Source organism: Mobula hypostoma, chromosome X1 (genome assembly GCF_963921235.1).
Source record: "Mobula hypostoma chromosome X1, sMobHyp1.1, whole genome shotgun sequence".
Lineage (NCBI taxonomy): Eukaryota > Metazoa > Chordata > Chondrichthyes > Myliobatiformes > Myliobatidae > Mobula > Mobula hypostoma.
Genome location: NC_086128.1, coordinates 61,623,758 through 61,641,956, shown reverse-complemented (window position 1 = coordinate 61,641,956; position 18,199 = coordinate 61,623,758). Strand labels below are relative to the sequence as shown.

At 49.1% G+C, this 18,199-nt stretch overlaps 1 protein-coding gene across 6 annotated transcripts in view; it reads left to right on the top strand.

Annotated features, from left to right (window-relative positions):
- Positions 1 to 18,199, top strand: part of LOC134340437 (tax1-binding protein 1 homolog) — a 150,874-nt gene that overhangs the window by 50,334 nt on the left and 82,341 nt on the right. For all 6 annotated transcript variants that reach the window (XM_063037673.1, XM_063037674.1, XM_063037675.1 and 3 more), the window contains exon 9: positions 14,494 to 14,563. In XM_063037673.1, coding sequence (XP_062893743.1) covers positions 14,494 to 14,563 — 70 coding nt within the window. The remainder of the gene's footprint in view (positions 1 to 14,493; positions 14,564 to 18,199) is intronic.

The following is an 18,199-nucleotide window of genomic DNA, read 5'->3' as shown; positions in this document are numbered from 1 at the left end:
ATCCTTGATTTCCCCTCTTGTATTCTCCTTCAGCATAGAACCACAGAACACTACAACACTACAGTGGGAGTCCCAGTCAATATGTGGAAAGTTTAAAATCCCCTACTATTACAACTTTCTGTTTCTTACATCAGTGTGCTCTCTCTCTCTACAGATTTGCTCCTCCAATTCTCTCTGAATGTTGGGCGGTCTACAATACAACCCTATTAGTGTGGTCACACCTTTCCCCCATTCCTCAGCTCCACCCATATGGCCTCTGTAGACAAGCCCTCCGGGCTGTCCTGTCTATGCACAGCTGTGATATTTTCCCTGACTAGCAATGCCACTCCTCCCCCTTTCATCCCTCCCCCTCTGTCACGTCTGAAACCACAGAACCCCGGAACATTAAACAGCAAATCCTGCCCCTCCTGCAACCAAGTCTCACTAATAGCAATAATGTCGTAATCCCACATGCCAATCCACACCCTAAACTCACCTGGCTTTCCTACAATACTACTTGCATTGAAATAGATGCACCTGAGAACATTTCTATCACGTACAAACCTTTGATCTCTGTCTATACATGCAGTCCTCGCATGACCTTTATCCTCCTCCACCTCACTATCTGCTCTAACACTCTGGTTCCCCTCCCCCTGCAAATCTAGTTTAAACCCCCCGGAGCAGCACTAGCAAACCTTCCCGCAAGGATGTTAGTCCCCCTCCAGTTCAGGTGCAGCCCGTCCCATCGGAACAGGTCCCACCTTCCCTGGAACATGGCCCAATTGTCCAGAAACATGAAGCCCTCCCTCCTGCACCAACTTCTTAGCCACATATTTAGCTGCATTATCTTCCTCTTTCTAGCCTCACTAACATGTGGCACAGGTAGTAATCCTGAGACTGCAACCCTGGAGGTCCTGTCCTTCAGCTTTGTACCTAACTCCCTAAACTCTCTTTGCAGGACCTCCTCCTCCCTATCCACGTCGTTGGTCCCTACATGGACCACGACATCCGGCTACTCACCCTCCCTCCTGAGAATACCGAGAACTCGATCCGAGATATCGCGGACCCTGGCACCAGGGAGGCAACAGACCATACGGGATTCTCGATCTCTCCCACAGAACCTCTTATCTGTCTCCCTAACTATCGAATCCCCTATCACTACTGCTCTCCTCTTCTCCCTCCTTCCCTTCTGAGCTGAGGGTCCAGTCTCAGTGCCAGAGACGCAACTACTGCAACTCGTCCCTTGTAGGTCGTCCCCATCAACAGTATCCAAAACGATGTACTTATTATTGGTGGGAACGGCCACAGGGGTGCTCTGCTCATTCTGTCTATTCCCCTTCCCTCTCCTGACAGTCACCTGTCTCCTGACCCTTAGGGGTGACTATCTCCCAGTAACTCCTGTCTATTTCTGCCTCTGCCTCCCGAATGATCCGAAGTTCATCCAGCTCCAGTTCCAGTTCCAGTTCCCTAACTCAGTTTGTCAGGAGCTGCAGCTGGATGCACCTTTCGCAGGTGTAGTCATCAGGGACGATTGTGCCCACCCTGACTTCCCACATACTGCAAACGGAGCACTCGACTGCCCTAACTGCTGCCTCCATTACCTACTCCCAAGTTAATTAAATTAGTTAAAGGAACTTACCCAGCCTTACCTCACTGGGAGCAGGTTCATCCTCAGCCTCTGCTCGCCGAAGCCTCTCGAGTCAAAGCCTCAAAGCTCCACTCCTACCCTGAGCCACTCACACACTGGCCGCTCCTCTTCAGTTACCCCTCCTTTTATTTGTCCCTGCCAATTATCTCAAGTACTCACCCCCTCTAATCAACTAATCAACTCTCTGTTTAACCCTTCAGTTGCCCTCCGCCCTCCTTTTTAAAGCACACTGGCCTCAGCTGCTTCCCAGCTCTCAGCGCTCTCCCGAGCCCCTCGCTCCTCCTCCTGCTGCTTCAGTCCCGCGGTAGGTTGAGTGAACTCGGCCTTTTCTCCTCGGAGCGACGGAGGATGAGAGGTGACCTGATAGAGGTGTACAAGATGATGGGGGGCATTGATCATGTGGATAGTCAGAGGGTTTTTCCCAGGGCTGAAATGGCTAACATGAGGGGGCACAGTTTTAAGGTGTTTGGAAATGGGTACCGAGGGGATGTCAGGGGTAAGTTTTTCCACAGAGTGGTGGGTGCGTGGAATGCACTACCGGCGGTGGTGGTGGAGGTGGATACAATAGGGTCTTTTAAGAGCCCCTTGGATAGGTACATGGAGCTTAGAAAAATGGAGAGCTATGCGCTAGGGAAATTCTGGGCAGTCTCTAGAGTAGGTTACACAGTCAGCAGAACATTGCAGGCGGAAGGGCCTGTAATATGCCGTAGATCTCCAGACTCCTGTGCACTCACTTGTCTGCTGTGCTCTGTGCCCGCTAATAAGATGAACTGACGAGCAAGCCCTTGGGGCTACGCTGGCCTGCTCCGGGGGTCTGGTTCTTGAAAATCATCGTTAATGCCTCTGCAATCTCTCCAGCTACTTCCTTCAGAACCCGAGGCTGCATTCCATCAGGTCCAGGAGATTTATCCGCCCTCAGACCATTAAGCTTCCTGAGCACCTTCTCAGTCGTAATTTTCACTGCACAAACTTCACTTCCCTGACACTCTTGAATGTCCGGTATACTGCAGAGGTCTTCCACTGTGAAGACTGATGCAAAATACACATTCAGTTCCTGCTATCTCTGCATCTCTCATCATAATATCTCCAGCGTCATTTTGTATTGGTCCTATATCTACCCTCAACTCTTTTACCCTTTATATACTTAAAAAAGCTTTCAGTTACTTTGATACTAGTTGCTAGCTTCCTTTCATTATTCATCTTTTCTTCCTAATGAGCTTCTTAGTTTCCTTCTGCGAGTTTTTAAAAGCTTCCCAATCCTCTATCTTCCCACTAGCTCTGGCTTCCTTGTATGCCCTCTCTTTTGCTTTTACTTTGACTCTGACTTCACTTGTCAGCCACGGTAGTGTCCTTCTTCCCTTTGAAAATTTCTTCTTATTTGGAATATATCTGTCTTGCACTTCCCTCGTTTTTCACAGGAACTCCAGCCATTGATGCTCTGCTGTCCTTCCTGCAAATATCCCTTTCCAGTTAACCTTGGCCAGTTCCCCTCTGATGCCATTGTAATTTCCTGTATTCCACTGAAATACCGACACATTGGATTTTACTTTTTCTCTCTCAGATTTCAAAGTGAACTCGATCATATTGTGATCACTGTTCCCTAAGGGTTCCCTAACCTTAAGGTCTCTTATCACCTCCAGATCATTGCACAACACCCAATCCAGCACAGTCAATCCCCTAGTGGGCTCAACAACAAGCTGTTCTAAAAAGCCATCCTTTACACATTCTACAAATTCTCTCTCCTGGGGTCAAGTACTGACCTGGTTTTCCCAATCCACTTTCATGTTAAAATCCCCAATGATTATCATGACATTCCCCTTCTGACACGTCTTTTCCATCTCCTGCTGTAATTTGTAATCCACATCCCAGCTGCTGTTTGGAGGCCTGTATACAACTGACATTAGGGTCCTTTTACCCTTCCCATTTCTCAACTCAACCCATAGAGACTCTACACCTTCCGATCCTATGTCATCTCTTTCTAATGATTTAATGTTATTTCTTATACACAGGGCCACATCACCCCCTCTACCTACTAACCTATCTTTCTGATACACGGTATATCCTCGGATCTTCAGCTCCTAATGGCAGCCATCCTTTAGCCAAGTTTCAGAGATGGCTACAACATCATATTTGGAATCTGTAGCTGAATTTCAAGATCATTCATTTTATTCCTTATGCTACGTGCATCCAAATACAACACTTCCAGTCCAGTATTTGTTGCTTTCTGTTTTAACGGCACCACACCTCTATTGTCCCGTAACTCATACCACTGGCTGTGATTATGCCTCATCACCTGCCTGTTCTTTCTATAATCTCTGTTGCACGCTATCTTTGATTTATTTCTGTTTTCCCCTTCCTCACCCTATCACACTGGTTCTCACCCTCCTGCCAAATTAGTTTAAACCCTCCCAAACAGCTCTATTAAATGTGCCCACTAGGATATTAGACCCCTTTGGGTTCAGGTGCAACCTGTCCTTTTTGTACAGGTCGTACCTGCCCCAGAAGAGGCCCCAGTGATCCAGGAATCTGAAGCCCTGCCCCCTACACCAGTCTCTCAGCCACGCATTAATAAGCCTGATCAAGCTATTCTTACACTCGTCAGCACGTGGTACAGGCAGCAATCCTGAGATTACTACCCAAGAGGTCCTGCTTTACCCAACTCCCTGAATTCTCTCTTTAGGACCTCCTCCCTTTTTCTACCTCTGCCATTGGTACCAACGTGTACCGAGACTTCTGGCTGTTCACCCTCTCCCTTCAGCATACTCTGCACCCGATCCAAGATAGAACCTCCTGTCTGTTCCTCTCACTATGGAATCCCCTATGACTACCATATTCCTCATCTTCCTCTTTCCCTTCTGCATCATGGAACCAGGCTCAGTGCCAGAGATCCGATCGCCGTGCTCGTCCTCTGTCAGGTCACCCCCTCAATCGCATCTAAAGTGAGGTAACGACTACTGAGGAGGATGACCACAGAGTATCCATAGAAACAGAAATCTACGGCACATTACAGGCCCTTCGGCCCACAATGTTGTGCCAACCATGTAACCTACTCTAAGACTGCCTAGAATTTCCCTGCTGCATAGCCCTCTATTTTCCTAAGCTCCATGTACCTATCTAAGTGTCTCTTAAAAGACCCTATTGTATCCACCATTACCAACTTCGCTGGCAGTGCATTCCACACACACCCACCACTCTCTGTGTGAAAACTTACTCCTGATATCCCCTTTGTACCTACTTCCAAGCACCTTAAAACTGCGCCCCCTCATGTTAGCCATTTCAGCCCTGGGAAAAAGCCTCTGGCTATCCACACGATCAATGCCTCTCATCATCTTGTACACCTCCATTAGTTCACCTCTCATCCTCTGTCACTCCAAGGAGAAAAGGCCAAATTCACTCAACCTATTCTCATAAGGCCCACTCTCCAATCCAGGCAACAAGCTTGTAAATCTCCTCTGCACTCTTCTCTATAGTATCCACACCCTTCCTGTAGTGAGGTGACCAGAACTGAACACAGTACTCCAAGTGGGGTCTGACCAAGGTCTTGTATAGCTGTAACATTACCTCACGGCTCTTGAACTCAATCCCATGGTTGATGAAGGCCAATAAACCATACGCCTTCTTAACAATACTGTCAACCTGTGCAGCAGCTTTGAGTGTCCTATGGACATGGACCCCAAGGTCTTGCTGATCCCCTGCACTGCCATGAGTCTTACCATTAATATAATATTCTGTCTTCAAATTTGACCTACCAAAATGAATCACTTCACACTTATCTGGGTTGAACTCCATCTGCCAATTCTCAGCCCAATTCTGCATCCTATTGATGTCCCACTGTAACCTCTGACTTGATTTTGACTTTATTTTATTTCTTACACCCTTCTCATACATGAGTAAAAACCTCTACGTTACGCCTCCGTCTAAATGTGCAATGTGCAAACACAGTAATTTATAATAAATAGAACAGTCAATGTAATATAGAGTACACTCAAATCAGCCCGAGTTAATCAGTCTGATAGTCTGGTGGAAGAAGCTGTCCCGGAGCCTGTTGGTCCTGGCTTTAATGCTACGGTACCATATCCCGGATGGCAGCAGCTGGAATAGATTGTGGTTGGGGTGACTCAGGTCCCCAATGATTGTTCAGGCCCTTTTTACACACTTGTCTCTGTAAATGTCCTGAATAGTGGGAAGTTCACATCTACAGATGCGCTGGGCTGTCCGCACCACTCTCTGCAGAGTCCTGCGATTGAGGGAGGTACAGTTCCCGTACCAGGCAGTGATGCAGCCAGTCAGGATGCTCTCAATTGCTTACCTGTAGAAAGTTTTTGGGGTTCGGGGCCCATATCAAACTTCCTCAACGGTCTGAGGTGAAAGAGATGCTGTTGTGCCTTTTACACCACACAGATGGTGTGTACGGATCACGTGAGGTGCTCGGTGATGTGGATGCCGAGGAACTTAAAGCTGTTTACCCTCTCAACCCCAGATCCATTGATGTCAATAGGGGTTAGCCCATCTCCATTCCTCCTGTAATCCACAACCAGCTCCTTTGTTGTTGTGACATTGAGGGAGAGGTTGTTTTCTTGACACCACTCTGTCAGAGAGATGACTTCTTCCCTGTAGACCACCTCATTATTGTTTGAGATAAGGCCAATCAATGTAGTGTCGTCAGCAAATTTAATTAGCAAATTGGAGCTGTGGGTGGCAACAGAGACATGGGTATACAGGGAGTAAAGGAGGGGTCTCAGTACACAGCCCTGAGGGGCTCCTGTATTGAGAGTCAGAGGGGCAGAGGTGAGAGAGCCCACTCTTACCGCCTGCCGGTGATCTGACAGGAAGTCCAGGATCCAGCCGCACAAGGCAGGGTGAAGGCCGAGGTCTCTGAGCTTCTTGTCGAGCCTGGAGGGAATTATGGTGTTGAATGCTGAACTGTAGTTCAAGAACAGCATTCTCACTTCTCCAGATGAGTTAGGACAGTATGTAGAGCAGTGTCTATTGCGAATACCCCCAACCTTTGTGTCATCAGCAAACTTATTAACCCACTCTCTACTTCTTCATGCAGGTCATTTATATATAAAAAAAAAATCACAAAGAGTAGCAGTCCCAGAATAGATCCCTGCGGAACATCACTGGTCACTGACCTCCATGCAGAATACGAACCATCCATAATCACCCTTTGCCTTCTGTGGGCAAGCCAATTCTGGATCCACAAAGCAAGGTCTCCTTTGATCCCATGCCTCCTTACTTTCTGAAGGAGCCTGGCATGGGGAACTTTATCAATTGCCTTACTGAAATCCATATGCACTACATCCACTGCTCTACCTTCATCAATGTGTTTGTTACATCCTCAAAGAATTCAATCAGGCTCGTAAAACACGACCTACAATTAACAAAGCCATGATGACTACTCCTAATCAGATTATCTCTCTCCAAATGTTCATAAATCCTGCCTCTCAGGACTCCAACAACCTGCCCATCATTGAAGTCAGACTCGCTGGTCTATAATTTCCTGGGTTATCTCTACTTCCTTTCTTGAATAAGGGAACAACATTTGCAACCCTCCAATCCTCCGGTACTTCTCCCGTCCCTATTGATGATGCAAAGATCATCGCAAGAGGCTCAGCAATCTCCTCCCTCGTTTCCCACAGTAGCCTGGGGTACATCACATCTGGTCCCGGTGACTTATCTAACAATACTTTTCAAATGCTCCAGATACCCTCTTTCTTAATGTCTGTATGCTCAAGCTTTTCAGTCTGCTGTAAGTCATCTCTACAATTGCCTAGGTGTTTTTCCCTGATGAATACTGAAGCAAAGTATTCATTAAGTACCTCCGCTACTTCCTCCGACCCCATGCATACGTTTCCACTATCGCACCTGATTGGTCCTGTTCTCACATGGCTCATCCTCTTACTCTTCACATACTTGTAGAATGCCCTGGGGTTTTCCTTAGTCCTGATCACCAAGACCTTATGGCCCCTTCTGGCTCTCCTAATTCCATTCTTAAGCTCGTTCCTAGCAACCTTTCTAGAGCTCCAACAGTATCTAGTTTCTTGAACCTTTCATAAGCTTTTTTTAACTAGATTTTCTACTTCCTTTGTACACCATGGTTCTTTAACCCTACCATCCTTTCCCTGCCTCAGCGGAACATGCCTATGCAGAACGCCATGCAAATGTTCCCTGAACATCTGCCACATTTCAGTCGTGCATTTCACTGAGATTCTGGCATTGATTGTACCAGATGATTGGAAAATTGCAAATGTTACCCCGCTATTTTTGAAGGGTGGGAGGCAGCAGAAAGGAAACTAGACCTGTTAGCCTGACATCAGTGTTTGGGAAGCTGTTGGAATCGATTGTTGGGGATGAGATTACGGAGTACCTCCAGGCACATGACAAGATAGGCCAAAGCCAGCATGGTTCCCTGAAAGGAAAATCCTGCCTGACTAACCTACTGCAACTTTTTGAGGAAATTACAAACAGGGTAGACAAACAAGATGCAGTGGATGTGGTGTACTTGGATTTTCAGAAGGCCTTTGACAAGGTGCCGCACATGAGGCTGCTTAACAAAATAAGAGTCCATGGAATTATAGGGAAGTTACTAGCATGGGTGGAGCATAGGCTGTGATGGGCAGAAAACAGAGAGTGGGAATAAAGGGATCCTATTCTGGCTGGCTGCCAGTTACCAGCGGAGTTCCACAGGGGCCGGTGTTGGGACCACTGCTTTTTACGATGTATGTCAATGATTTAGACTACGGTATTAATAGATTTGTGGCTAAATTTGCCAATGATACAAAGATAGGTGGAGGAGCAGGTAGTGTTGATGAAATAGAGAGCCTGCAGAGAGACTGATAGTTTAAGGGAATGGGCAAGGAAGTGGCAAATGAAATACAATGTTAGAAAGTGTATGGTCATGCACTTTGGAAGAAATAAACAGACAGATTTATTTAGATGGGGAGATAATTCAAAATGCAGAGATGCAAATGGACTTGGGAGTCCTTGTGCAAGATACCCTAAAGGTTGACCTCCAGACTGAGTCAGTTGTGAAGAAGGCGAATGTAATGTTGGCATTCATTTCTAGAGTATTAGAAAATATAAGAGCAGGGTGATGTTGAGGGTCTATAAAGTACTTATGAGACCACATTTAGAGTATTGTGTGCAGTTTTGGGCTCCTTATTTTAGAAAGGATATACAGACTTTGGAGAGGGTTCAGAGAAGATTCACAAGAATGATTCCGGGAATGAAAGGGTTACTGTATGAGGAACTTCTGGCAGCTCTTGGGCTGTATTCCCTGCAGTTCAGGAGAATGGGGGGGGGGGGGTCTCATAGAAACATTCCGAATGTTAAAAGGCCTGAACAGATTAGATATGGCAGACTTATTTCCCATGGTAGGGGAATCTTGGACAAGAGGGCACGACTTCAGGATTGAAGGACGTCCATTTAGAACTGAGATGCGGAGAAATTGCTTTAGTCGGGGTAGTAAATCTGTGGAATTTGTTGCCATGAGCAGCTGTGGAGGCCAAGTCTTTGGATGTCTTTAAGGTGGAGATGGATAGGTTCTTGATTAGCCAGGGCATCAAAGGGTGTAGTGTGTGGGGTGAAGGCACAGGAGTGGGGATAACTGGAAGAATTGGATCAGCCCAGAATTGAATGGCAGAGCAGACTCGATGGGCTGAATGGCCTACTTCTCCTGTATCTTATGGTCTTATGAGACTGCAGTGCAATCACTTTCAAGGAATTTATTTATCTACCTAACCTTTTTTTGCATTCACACATTTTATCTTCTGCACATTGGTTGGCTGTCTTTGTGTGTAGATTTTTTTAATTGATTCTATGGTATATCTTTGTTTCTACTGTGAATGCCCGCACGAAAGTGAGTCTCGGGGTCGTACATGGTGACATGCATGTACTTTGATAATTTATTCTGAATTTCAAAGCTCGAATATCCAGTGAACTGCCAAAAATCCTGTAGGGAAGCCCGGGCATGCAGAAAGGCCCAGGCGTGACAGATAGCTTCTTTCTCATCGGTTCAGTGGTAAACTCTGGCTGGGATGCTGGGGGCTTCACTGTGGCCGTGGAATAGGGGAAAATCCACGCAGAGACCCCCCCCCACTCTGCCTGGGGGTGGGGTGGGGCTTGCATCTGAAATCTGTACTCGAGTAAACGCACTTGAATCTGACTGGGCCGACCGTGGCCCCAGCGGGTGGCTGAGTCAAGGGTCTCGTGGAGTTGTACTGAACTCCACCCTTCGTCGTGTGGGCTGTGATTCTAGGTCATTAGAACGCTCTGGGATTCAGCCCCGTTGACGTTTTAACAGTCAGGTCGAATGCAAGGATGTCACCACATTGTGCCTTTCTTCCTCGCTCTTGAAAGGAATTTGAGAGAGATTGTCTTTACTTGTCCAAAAAAAAAAATCCAGTGAAATTTGCCATTTGTGTCAATCTGAGGATGTGCTGGAGGCCGCCCGCGAGTGTCGCCATGCCAACGTAGAGCGTCCGCCAGTGACCAACCCTGACACCTACGTCTTTGGAATTTCGAAGTTCAAAGTAAAATTTATTATCAGAGTACATACGTGTCACCACTCACAACCCTGGGTTTCTTTCTCCTGTGGGCATACCTAGCGAATCTATAGAATAGTAACTGTAAACAGAAAACTATGCAGATGCAGATATAAATAAATAACGGACATGAAATAACAATATAACAGAACCCTTAAATGAGGCCTTTTTGTTCAAGAGCCTGATGGTTGAGGGGTAGTTACTGTTCTCGAACCTGTGAGTACGGAGGCTCCTGTACCTTCTACCTCAGGGGTCCCCAACCTATTTTGCACTGTGGACTGGTTTATTATTGACAATATTCTTGCGGACCGGCCGACCCGGGGGGGGGTGGGGGGGTGGAGTGTGGAGGTACAGTTGCTAACGGACAAGAGTAGCAGTCAAATACGTTGTGTTTACCCCGAGTAAGACTACCATGACCATGAAGCCTTGCGCAGGTAGACGTGGTGAGGCAGGTTCGATATTATCATTTAAAGAAAAATTGTATAGGTATATGGACAGGGAAGGAATGGAGGGTTATGGGCTGAGTGCAGGTCAGTGGGACTAGGTGAGGGTAGTGTTCGGCACGGACTAGAAGGGCAGAGATGGCCTGTTTCCGTGCTGTAATTGTTATATGGTTATATAAGTCAATAGCATCACAACATTTTAAGTAATGTTGGGATATTAAACACACAGCACATATTTTCCCCAGTGTGAACATATAAAATCATTGCAACACACCAATATCGCTGAATCAGTGGGAGCCCTGGGCTTGTTTCCCTGCAACAAGACGGTCCCATCGAGGGGTGATGGGAGACAGCGATACTCGAAGGGGGTTCCTTGTGTCCAGTCTATTCCGCAATTAGTTTTCGTTACATTCATTGCAGAGATATGTTGGAAATGGAAGCAACGTTTTCAGTGCTTTCGTGTCTATCTCAGGATATTTAACCTTGACTTTGATCCAGAATGCCAGCAGAGATGTTATGTCAAACATACTTTTCAGCCCGCCGTCATTTGCAAGCTCGAGGAGTTGATCTCCTTTCCGCGCTGACATGGATGACGCCCGGGTAATGACCTCGCGTGTGTTCAAGCTCAACAGTGGGCGTGACGGAATGAGGAAAGGTGCAGCTGACTCCTGTCGCCAAATCATATCGCTTCCTCGCGGCCCAGTAGCGCATGCTTTGCAGCCCGGTGGTTGGGGACCGCTGTTCTACCTGATGGCAGCAGTGAGAAGAGAGCGTGACCCAAGTGGTAGGAGCCCCCGATGATGAATGCTGTCATCGTGGATGCGCTCAGTGTGCTATCTTTTTGTAGGATTTTCTGCGCAGAGGCATCGGCGTTCCCGTACCAGGCCGTGATGCGGCCAGCCAGCACCCTTCCCGCCGCACGTCTGTAGAAGTTTGCCAGGGTTTTGGATGACATGCCGAACCTCCGCAGGCTCCTAAGGAAGTAGAGGCGTGGTCGTGCTTTCTTTGCAGTTGCCTTGTGTCGTCCAGGACAGATCCTCTTGAGATTGTGACACCTGGGAATTCGAAGGAATTTTGGGAGGAAACCCAGGCGGTCACGGGGAGAACGTACACACTCCTTCCGGCCAGCGGCGGGAATTGAGCCCGGCTTGCTGCCACTGTTAAAGCATTTTGCCGACCACAACTGTACCGTGCTCCCTTGGTGTCTGGTGAACTGACAGTGCTAGTGCCTGAGCTGTAGGTGGAGAAGTTCCTTGACTGGCCCGCTGTCCCTTTACCCAGCTGCTGCCCGGTCATTCAGTGAGATGACAGCTGCTGCCCGGTCCTGGATCCCCACGTAATCGGGAAGTGACCCTCCAGCCTTTTCCCATTTCCCGGTCTGGTTTCCCCTTTCCCCCACTTCCCTCTGTTCCCCCTTCCACCTTCCCTTTCTTCCATGGTCCACCTATCAGATCCCTCCTTCTTCAGCCCTTTACCTCTTCCACCTATCGCCTGCCAGCTTCTTACTTCATCTGTGGAAATGAATGGGCAGTCGGCGTTTCGGGCCGAGACCCTTCATCAGGACCGGGGAGGGAGGGGGTGGGGGGACGGAGATTGGGGAAGATGGCAGAATAAAAAGATGGGAGGAGGGGGAAGGAGGATAGGTGAAGCCAGGTGGATGGGGCTGGAGAGGAAGGAATCTGATAGGAGAGGAGAGTGGACCATGGGAGAAAGGGAAGGAGGAGGGGACCCAGGGGGAGGTGAGAGGCAGGTGAAAGGCCAGAGTGGGGAGTAGAAGAAGAGGGGAGAGGGAGGGAATTTTTTCCTCTACCGGATTCTCTATTCCCCACGCTGGCCTTTTACCTCTTCTCACATGCCTATCACCTTCCCGAGTCCCCTCTCCCTTCCCTTTCTCCTATGGTCCACTCTCCTCTCCTATCGGATTCCTTCCTCTCCAGCTCTTTGTCTTTCCCACCTGCCTGGCATCACCTATCACCTCCCCCTCCCCCCTGACTTTTTTTTTTAATTCTGACTTCTTTCCCCTCTTTCTCTCCAGTCCCGAGAAAGGGTCTCGGCCAAAAAAGGCGACTGCTTCTTCCTTTCCACAGATACTGACTTCCTCCAGTGAGTGTGAGACAGAGAGAGAGACTCCGCATTTCATGCATCTGTTAGGGTTTCGCGTCTTCTTCCTTCACCTGTCCACCCCCTCACCTGGTCTCATCTATCACCTGCCAGTTTGTGCTCAGTTCGTAACCACAGAATACCCTGCAGATGCTGGGGTCACAGCAACACTCACAACACGCTGGAGGAACTCAGCAGGTCGGGTAGCATCCGTGGAAATGATCAGTCAACGTTTCGGGCCGGAACCTGGGTTCCTGCAGCGTGTTGTGCTCAGTTCCCCTCCCCCTCACCTTATTCCAGCTTCTCCCCCCCCCCCCCCTTTCCAGTCCCGATGAAGGGTCTTGGCTGGAAATGTCGACTCTTTATTCCCCTCCATGGATGTTGCCTGACCTGCTGAGTTCCTGGGACATAGAGGCAATGGGTGTGGATCCCCAGTATTTTTGGTTTAATTTGAGTTTCTCTGAGTGGGGGAAAGATGGAAAACCTTCATTTTTACGTGGATGTATTCAATATGCCCATCACGTATAGAAATTTCCCATTTTGTGGAAACAAATCTAATACAGAGAAAGTTATTTTTGAGTTGTATATACTGTACACTCAGGCCAGTTTATTAACTCCCTCCTGGACCTAATAAAGTGGCCACTGAGTGTATGTTCATGGTCTTCTGCTGCTGTAGTCCATCCGCTTCAAGTTTCAACATGTGCGTTCAGAGATGCTCTTCCGCACACCGCTTGGTTATTTGAGTTCCTGTCGCCTTCCTGTCAGCTTGAACTGGTGTGGCCGTGGTCCTCTGACCTCTCTCATTAACAAGGTGTTTTCACCCACAGAGCATCCAGGAGTTTGTTTTTATTTTTGTTTTTTGCACCATTCTCTGTGAACTCCAGAGACTGACGCGTGAAAATCTTAGGAGACCAACTGTTTCTGAGATACTCAAACCACCCCGTCTGGCACCAACAATCGTTCCACGGTCAAAGTCGCTCAGATCATATTTCTTCCCCCATTCTGACCTTTGGTCAGAACAACAACTGAACCTCGTGACCGTGTCTGCATACTTTCATGCGTTGAGTTGCTGCCACATGATTGGCTGATTAGATATTTGCAATAACGTACCTAATAAAGTGGTCACTGAGTGTAGGTTATAATTCCCCTCTGACCTCTATCCCCCCCAGAACGGCCACTCACTGGGTTTTTTGGGGTTTTTTTTTGATTTTCGTACCATTCTCTGTAAACTCTAGACTGTTGTGTGTTGGGTAGTGTGGTGGTTAGCACAGTAGTCTGCAGCATCAGCGACCCAGTTCAATTCCGGCCACTGTCTGTCAGGAGCTTGTACGTTCTCCCTGTGACCGTGTGGGTTTCCTCCGGGTGCTCCGGTTTCCTCCCACAGTCCAAAGACGTGCCGGTTGGTAGGTTAATTGGTCATTGTAAGTTGTCTCATGATTAGGCCAGGGCTAAATCGGGGGATTGTTGGCCTGTTCTGCGCTGTATCTCAATAAATAAATAATCCCAGGAGATCAGTAGTTTCTGAGATACTCAAACCACCCCATCTGGCACCAGCAATCATTCCAAGGTCAGAGTCACTTGGATCATGTTTCTTCCCCCCCCCCCCATTCTGGTGTTTGGTCTAAAGAGCAACTGAACCTCTTGACCATGTCTGTGTGCTCTTTTTTTTTGGCATTGAGTCGCTGGCATGTGATTGGCTGATAAGGTGTTTGCATTTGCGAGTGGGCGTACCCAATAAAGTGGCCACCGAGTTCATTTCTGGCGTCTTGCCTTGCAGCCTGACGGAAGTGAAGAACGAATCGGAGGGCGAGTTGAAGGCGGCGCAGGAGCGACTCCAGCTCGTTCAGGTAAGGCGGCGGACACCCGGCGGCCGGGTTCTGTGGACTTCCCGGCTGAGGGAAAGGGGGAATTTGTGGAAGCCTTTCCTGAGGTTGCTGTTCAAACTTAGACACAGTGCGGCGAGGGAGAGGAGGCTGGCTGTGCTTCCCGCATCTTCCGCGGGACGCACCTCTTTAAAGGTTAAGGGCTAGCTCTATCTGTCACGCCCACGACAAAACGTGGAAACGTACGACGACGACCAATGCAGTCCCAGGATTGTGTGGGGGTGAGGGGCAGCCCCACAATTGCCAGCGTTGCCCGCCCACCCGTCCTCGTATGCTCACTGACGCGTAAAGAGAGAGGAGGACTATCTGTGTCACGTGTACCACGGAACGTAGAGCGAAGTGTAGTGATCAGCGCAGTCCGAGGATGTGCTGGGGGCAGCCCACAAGTGCTGCCGTGCTTCCAGCAAGCCCACGACTTAACTTGAATTCTAACCACGCTCCTTTGGACTGTGGGAGGAAACCGTAGCACCTGGAGGAAACCCATGCGTCCATGGGGGGGAGAGCGTACATACTCCTTACAGGAAGCTCAGAGTAAATTTATTATGAGTATCCGTAGGTCACCATTTCCTACCTAGAGATTTGTGTCATAGGAAAGTACAGCACAGAAGCAGGCCCTTCGGCCCATCTAGTCCATGCTGAACCATTTAAACTGCCTCCTCCCATCGACCTGCACCCGCACCAGGGCCCTCCATACCCCCTACCATCCACGTACCAATCCAAACGTCTCTTAAACGTTGAAATTGATCTCGGGTGGGCCACTTGTGTCAGCTGCGCATTCCACACCCTCAGGGCCCTCTGGGTGAAGAAGTTCCCCCTCATGTTCCCCTTAAACTTCTCACCTTCCACCCTTAACCCGTGACCTCTGGTTGTAGTCCCACCCAACCTCAGCGGAAAAAGCCCGCCTGCATTTACCCTATCGACACCCCTGATAAGTTTGTAAACCTCTATCAAATCTCCTCTCGATCTTCTACGTTCCAAGGAATAAAGTCCTAGCCTATTCATTTTTTTTTTCTTACAACTCGGGGGACCTCCAGACCTGGCGATATCCTTGTAAATTTTCCTCTGTACTCTTTCAACTTTCCTTAATTCTTCCCTGTGGTTAGGTGGCCAAAAGCCGCACACAATACTCCAAATTGGTCCTCACCAACGTCTTGTACAACTTCAACACAACATCCCAGCTCCTGTACTCAATACTTTGATTTATGAAGGCCGGTGTGCCCAAGGCTCCCTTTATGACCCTGCAGGCATTTACAGGAACTTGAAGAGATACAGCAGATCTTACGAACAGCCATAAATAACCAAGACAGGAAAATAACCAGTCTGCAGTGGCAGGAATTGAATCTTGATTCACAGGGGCCGTGAAGGATTAGCCTTTCTGCTCCCGCGCATCTGTTCTCCAGCAAGGTTCCTTCTGTGTCCAGCTCCTTTCCATAGGATCTAAGGGAAGTGGGTACTACGCCCCAGCAATTCTCTGGAAGACAGGTGAGAGATGAGCGTTTGTCCCGTGACCGCCAAGCCCCCGAGCCCTGAGATTCCCTGCCTGCTTCTCTTCTGCACCTTCCAGTCGCAGTGTCAGACCGACCACTTGGCGGTGAATCTGTGGAATTCGTTGCCAGAGGCGGCTGCCGTGGAGGCCAAGTCGCTGGGTGTATTTGAGGCAGAGGTCAATAGATTCTGGATTGGTCAGGGCATGGAAGGGGATACAGGGAGAAGGCAGGAGATTGAGGCTGAGGGGGAAAATGGACCAGCTGCGACGATATAGTGGAGCAGACTCGATGGACGTGTGGGTCATTTTGCCCAGTCTCTCCCTGCATGGTCCACCATTGTCAACAATCCTCCAGCAAAGAGCTGTTGAAGGTCCCGAGCACGACTGAGAACGGAAGAGTGTCAAGCTCATCCCGTGTTTGAAAACAGACCCAGACCTCCAGAGGCTCCAAAGGCCTCATTCCTGGGAGAGGAGGGAGGGCCGATAGGCGCCATCTTGAAAGACAGGCCCAGGACAGAGGACGCTGGCGAGCCGCCGTCGGTGGCCTTTGCCCCGGATGGGCTGAAGGAGGGGAACGAAGGGCTGTGGAACACTTCACTCTGCTCAGGAAAGTCAGAGGAGGTTCACGAGTTCTACAAACTGCCGTGTCTGGGTGTACACTTTCGAGCACGCATCGTAAGTGCTCGCTCTGAAAGCAGACCCGTGGGCTCCACTCAAACCCGACGGACGCCCGAAGCCGGGGGGGGGGGGAGCATTTGACCCGATGGATCGAATGGCCAGATTCTGTCCCAGTGGTCCTGTAGCCACGGTGCTACAGCCAGTAGAACTGCCGTCTCTCGACTCCAGCTTGAACCCTGACCTCGCTGGGGTTGTGTAGGAGTGGAGTTTGCACATTCTCCACGTGCATGGTCGGCGTTGTGACGGGGGGGACTTCCTAACATAGTCCTGTGAGTTCAATACTGACTGGCAACTCCTGCGACGCCACTGGTACCAAACCGTGTCAGTGTCTGCCGTTCCTTTGTGTTCATCCACTGCGTGGAGAGGGGGAGCTTGCTCTCCGTATCGTACTGCCCTGGCTCGCATATCTAGACAGCAAGGACACAACATCCATAGTCGACCCTGACCGACGGAGGTTGACAGGTTTCTGTCCCTCATATCCTTGCCCATTCACGTAGCCTGTGTATTCATTAATAACCCTGAATAAGGAGATGTGGAGCACTTGGCTCTGTCCAAGGAAGGTAGATGGGGTTCTTGATCTTTAAGGGTTCTTCAAACTGACGTGTCTTTCTATACACACATCGAGATGTACAGTACTGTGTATAAGTCCTGGGCACACATATACAGCCAGGGTGCCTAAGACTTTTCCACACAGCACTGTATTGTCAACGTGGAGCAGAGAGTGAGTTTGTAAATCTGGTGGGAAAGGATGTTGGGAATGGCGAGGGCGAGGGTGGAGCGCCGCGGGAGGGGTGTGGGGACAGGTGGCAGAGAAGGAGTGCCAGGGATTGGGGGCAGACACACACCCAACCCTGAGACACCAGGCAAGGTCATTTAATTCCAAACAATCGGTTTATTGATCATTTACACAATGTCTCTCTGGTGTTTCCCACTCCCTCCCCTCTCCCTTCCCCTTTTCCCAACCACGATTCCCCTCTCCCTCTTCCCCCCCCACCCTCGCTTCCCACTCTCAGTCCACAACAGAGACCCAGATATATATGTCTGTGTGTGTGTGTGTCTGTGTGTGAGTGTGTGTGTGTGTCTAACACTTTTGCACAGTCCTGTATAAGCAGCAAGTGCTTTCTCTCATTGCCCGTTGTCTCTCCTTAGACCCGGTCTGTATGCAAAGGTGGTGGAGTAGACTTGATGGGCCGAATGGCCCAATTTTGCTGCTATGCTTGTAGACTGTGGTTTAGCCCCCCCGCCCCCCCCACCTCAGCTCCATCAGCCCAAGGTTGGACCCTGACCTCGGGTACTGTCTGTGTGGAGTTTGCAAGTTCTCCTTGTGACTGTGGGTTCCCCCCCCCCCCCCCGCCCACAGGTTCCTCTGTTCTTCCAGTAAGGTTCTTGCTCTCAAATCTCATTGGGACATCGCTTGTGACACCTGAATATTGTTT